Here is a 5972-nt window from a genome sequence, read left to right as displayed (position 1 = left end):
ATGGGTCTGTCTTCGATTACTTCTGCTATTTGTAAGCATTCATCGTGAACTTTATGCTCCCACATCGTCAAACATACTGGTTTGAAGCTACAACTTTGTAAAGAAATAAAAAAATGGATTAACAAAAATTTTGTTAAATAGTATTTAATATATCACAATAAAAATGAACACAAGGGTGTATTTATAGTGGTAGATTAAATGTATAGTTTACCTTTCTTCAATTAAATATATATCTTGAATTGTATGTAGTCCATAAGGAGTGTTGACTTCTTTTGGTGGGTTCATTTTGAGAGCAATTGCCAAAATATCTAATAAATTAAAATATTAAATAGTTAGTCAATGAGGAATATATATATATAGGAAAATCAAATTGTAAAAAGCTATTAGTTTGCTGAATTCTTTAGGTGTATGCAGATCGCTAAACGGAATGAAATCATAGTTTGGTGCTGATATCTGGTTGTCTTCTGTTTGGATTTCTTCGATTTCTGTTCTTGAGTTCAATGTCCAAGAATATTTGTAGTCTCGCTTTTTATCGAAAGGTGGGGCTGTTTTTTTTACATAAGCATTGCTGATGTAGTAAGTGTGGAACACTTTCAAAGTGTTTTCTCTAGCATCAATTTCAGTGCCGAATATTACTGCTTCAACATCATTACCCTGTGTTCATTTTTAAGGAAAAAAACATATTTATGAAATAATAATCTATTGGAGCGTGTTTATAGTCAGAATTCGGAAAATATAGCATTTATTAGTAGAGTATTTACAATTTCAACGGTAAATAAACTAATTGTATACCTTTTTATCTGCTAACATAAGCTTTTGATATTTGAGTGGTGAACTCTTTTGTGTCCGCTTTCCAGATTTTTCTAACACTCTCAATTTAATCTTCTAACTTTCTGTAGTTGGGGTGATATCCTTAATTGTTGTATATATTGTAGCCATTTATTCAACTGTTTTCAAATAAATCAATAGATAGACAAAATAAAAAATATAGTAATGACTACGTAATCAATAAGAAGAGTCATAAAATATAATCAATATCTTATTAATTATAATATTAGTGAAGAGTAGTAGATGAGATTGAAGATGGTAGCCACAAAGCATGGAAACTCCGTGAGCTAGCCTTCACTTATCTTTGGGTTAGACAATATATGCATCAATTACAAACACACAACCAACCTAATATTTAAATAAATTAATCTACACAAAAGAAGGTAACTTTGGCAACATATTATTTTGATTAATTTACTCAAAATATTAGTTATAAACCAACACTAAAATTTGAATTTAATTGTTTGAACTAAAATATACATTTATCAATTTATACTGTAACATATATATATTACACACATATTATATATAAATATATATAATCTTTAATAAAATATATATGTATGTATACAGCAAGTCATATATCATATTAATAATAAATCACTTTACAACATCACATATATATGCCAAAAAACTCGTACAGCAAGTAAGTAATAAAGAAAAGGAAAAATAAATAAATAAATAAACTGCAACTTACGAATCAATTCAATATATATGTATACCTAAGAGGATTGAAGCCAATAAAAAAATTCAATCAATTAATACGATTGAAAAAAAACTGATTGATGCATTATATGCCATCCGTATATGAACCAAAAACGAAAATTAATGGCAAAAGCCATTAAACATATATTAACGAACGTCCCAAAAAAAAAAAAGAACCATATTATTATATATCCATATTACGTGCGAAGATTAGAAAGCAACAGAACAATAAAGTTTTTCAATAAAGTTGAATTTTACATGGAAACTACTAAAAACATCAATAGCTATGCTTAAAAATTCGCATGTGTGTGATACAAGAGCAATTGTGAGATTAAGTTAGGCATTGAAGTTCCCAAGTGATACATACTTCTTTCCAAGTTCAGAATCCTTGCTAGCATCACCCAGTACTTGCTGAACTTCCTTCACTCGTAGACGAAGCTCTCTAGCAAATATTAATACCTGATGTTTTTCCTTCCATCTTGAGAAAAAACTGATTGCGATATATATATAATTATTTAAGTGTACAGCTTAAAGTAAATATCATGATATATGATATATTTTAAAATTTTGAAAAAATATCAGTTGAATATTTCAAACTTTTAAATTGGATTTTTTTATAAAGTTTAAAATTAATTGACAATGAGGTCGTGCACTGAAGACTAATAAATAGAATATATATATATAAGTGTATAATAACTGTTGACTAATGAATATCAACAGTTATATTCATTCTAATAACTCTATGCCTTTACTTGGGCTTTTATATAATACAAAAATCTTCACAACAGTTTTTTATGTTGACTGTTTGACTGCCCAGAAAATACAGCTAATTAACTATTTTATTTATAAAAAAGATATTCTTTTTTGTCTTTTTTATCTAAAAAATTAGAATTTTTCACCCAAAACTTTATATACTATCAAATTGTATTCTTTATACTATAATACTCTTCGAAATAGGATTTATCATATTCTATTCATTTACTATTTATCATATTATACATTATATTCTATTTTTAATATAAAACAAGTAATAATAGTTAATAAATAAATGTAAAAATTAAAAGATAAAAATATTAATTATTTTTTGTTATCAAAATAAATAAATGAAAAATAAAAATGTGTGTGAGTTACAGTTAGCCGAGTGCGATTAACCCTAACTTTATCCATTTATAATAATATCTTTTTTTATATACTTATTTAAGTTAATTTTTGCTACTCAGCTAAAGAGCTCAGCTCTGCTGATATTCTAATCAAAAACTGTTGTGAAAATTTTTGTATTATATTAAAAAGCTGTTGTGAAGATTTTTGTATTATATATCACTTCAAAAAAGGTGATACACTTAAAAATGTTCATTTCATCTTGGTTCAAAAAGCCCAAGTAAAGGCATAGATAAAAAATAAGTACGGGGTTATTGCTTCAAATTAGTTTGAACTTGATAATTCTAATAACTCTGTGTAGACTATGTTTTTGGTGCAGTCCTTATCATGCTGGCCTGTGGTCACAGGTCGTATTAATACACGCACTGTAGACGATGTTTTTGCCCTTGACAATGCCACATATAACTGACCGTGTGAAAAAATAGGTTGTGGCAAATAAACTCCAACATAATCTAACGTTTGGCCTTGCGATTTGTTTATTGTCATAGCAAAACTTAATCTTATGGGGAATTGTGTTCGTTTAAATGGAAAGCCGCTATTTTCATCCACATTGGGTAAGAATGGTATTCTTGGTATAAAGACTCTTTTTCCTCTATGGTGTCCTACAGCAATTTCAGCATCTATCACATTTAGTTCAAATGCTCGACAAATCAAACGGGTTCCATTGCAAAGTCCATCTGAAGGATTAATGTTTCTAAGAAACATTATTGGACAATTCCTCTTTAGTTGCAATTCATGTGGAGGAAGGTCGTTTGGTGTAAGAGTGTTTAAGAAATCTTCCATAACTGATTGCTCGGTGCTATCTATAGCCTCATCTCGACTGTAGTAGTGATGTGCTTCTCCCGGGAAACGTGCAATTAACATGAAATTAATTTCATCGACAAAAGAGTTCTTTGGTGTTAATATAGCTCGATTCATCATGGTAGACACATTTTTTGGGTAGTGATGGATGTTGTGGAAGACATTTTCTATTAGGATGTATAAAGATGTGTTGTCGTCGTGATAAGGAATGAGCATATTACTTGGGATTTGTAAGGTGTCATTGACGGTGATCGGTGGCATTCCATTGCCGACCGACAATATGTAATCAGAGAATATTGGGTCCAGTATTGCTCTCATATTTTCAATTAGGTGGAACTTGGTGAAGGTGGGCCACAAGTATGAGTGAACCAAGCTAGAATTTACCTGCTCCTGTCTTGTTCCTTTTCGGACAACAGGTAATACCTGTCTAAAATCTCCTCCAAAAATAATTACCTTTCCACCAAAAGGTGTGTCCGAATCATTTATGTCTCGTAGCATTTTATCCAATGCTTCTATGTGTTGTTTTCTTGTCATTGGAGCCTCATCCCATATTATTAATTTCGATGCTCGTAGAAGGTTTGCAAGAGAACTTTGTTTGCTAACGGAACATGAGGTTGTTTCGTTGGCATCAAGTGGAAGCTTAAAACGTGAATGTGCTGTACGACCCCCTGGGAGAATGGAAGGGGCAACACCCGATGAAGCAGTTGCAAGTGCCACAAGGTTTCTCGATCTTACTGTTGCTAATAGAGCTTCGTATAAGAATGTTTTTCCTGTCCCTCCTGGCCCTTCTACGAAGAACGCTTGTGCTTTGTTTGATGAAATATGTTCCATCACTGCATTATACACTTGTCGTTGCTCTGCATTTAGGGAGTGGGAAGCTGTTATATCTTCTTCGGGTATTTCAACTCCCAATTCATCGTTGATTTCTCTAGATTGAAATTCTTCATCGTCATCGAACGAGATGTCCTCGTCAAGAAGTTGGTAGGAATTGATGTCTTTTCCCATGGATTCTATTGTAGAAGAGATGGACTTTAGAACTTCATTTCTCACAATAGATAGAGAATCTTCTTCAGATTTCAAATCGGCAGACATTTCTTCCTCGTAACGTTCCCATAGGTCTCTAGGGTTCGTTGGATTGCAATAAACTAATATCGTTGCGAATAGTCGTCTCAGACTCGAAGGCGCTTGGTATAGAGATGCTTCATGTAAACAATCTTCCAAGCAGTTGTCTCTTTGTAACAGCCCAAGCATCGTCGCTGCCTCACGATATGTTGGGGCCAGAACTCCGTTCACTGTCCTTAGATCTTCGAATGACAACGACCTATTAGACATTTATATGTATAATATAAAATATATGTATGTGTATATAACATGCGGAATAAATAAACATATACACTATATGAATATAAGGATCGAAATACCTCCAACCATTGATTCTTTGAGCATTAATCTCACATAAGCTTGATCTGCAAAAGAAACCGATTGATGTGGGTAATCGGGCTTCCTCGCTCTCTCAACTCTCTTTAGATGGATTTTGCTGTTATGAACAGAATGAGTCAGGAGCTTGGGGACCGAGACCCTATATTTATAGGTGAGATACTCCATCAGTATCTGTGCCACATTAATTGTCAGAATATTTTGACAATTAATTTAGAAAATCAAATCAGGTAATGAATATTTAAATCTGACCATATATAGAATATTACGTAAATGATTTTGTCCAGATTCAATGAATATAAAATATTCATTTATCACAAAATCAATTATTTATTTTATTTCCTTAAATAGAAATTTATCTCCTTAAATAGAAATATATTTCCCAAGATAGAAATATTCTTATATTCTCCCACTTGGTCAGTATTTAAACTAAAACATTCAAATCCAAACGTTCCTCATTATATAATAAACATACGAATCATAGCGACATGTCCGCATTATAAGTCGAGTATTATCTTCCAAGTATTACGATATATTTATTATATAACAATGTACTTTATGTGGCAATGTACTTAAGCGAATAAACCCTAACCCTTATGTTTATTCAGGTCCTCTTACAATAATTTTCTCAGATGAAATTAAGGTGCACATAAATATGAGAAAATATCAAAATTAGAGTTTCATTGAATAATTTTTGGTTGTACAAATAAAAACTGCATCTAGGTTAATTGAATCCCATATTTACTTTAAGATCCTTGAATTTGTGTTGCGGCATGCCTTTAGTCAAGGATATATGCGATCACCCAATTCAGTTTGCGTGATTAATGACCACTTATCACGCCTTTTTTATGGCTAAATACTTAATGTCGATATGCTAGCTTCGACCAGTACTCTTATTATTAGCCATAAATATTGTAGCTGAATTTATCGCAAAATTTTCTTAATGGCCTAATGAAACTGTAATTCTGAACTCTAGGCCTACTATGAAACTCTATAATACATCATACGAGATGTATCCTCAAAACAATAAATGAATGTGACTT

At 31.4% G+C, this 5972-nt stretch overlaps 1 protein-coding gene across 1 annotated transcript; it reads right to left on the bottom strand.

The window, feature by feature from the left end:
- Positions 1-2955: 2955 nt before the first annotated feature.
- On the bottom strand, positions 2956-4824 carry LOC133030383 (uncharacterized). The gene has a single exon (XM_061103120.1). It carries the CDS (start codon positions 4822-4824, stop codon positions 2956-2958), a length of 1869 nt encoding a protein of 622 aa, XP_060959103.1.
- Positions 4825-5972: the final 1148 nt, after the last annotated feature.

Source organism: Cannabis sativa, chromosome 8 (genome assembly GCF_029168945.1).
Source record: "Cannabis sativa cultivar Pink pepper isolate KNU-18-1 chromosome 8, ASM2916894v1, whole genome shotgun sequence".
NCBI classification, from domain to species: domain Eukaryota; kingdom Viridiplantae; phylum Streptophyta; class Magnoliopsida; order Rosales; family Cannabaceae; genus Cannabis; species Cannabis sativa.
The sequence above is the reverse complement of the archived record's forward strand: the minus strand, read 5'-3'. Positions and strand labels throughout refer to the sequence as shown.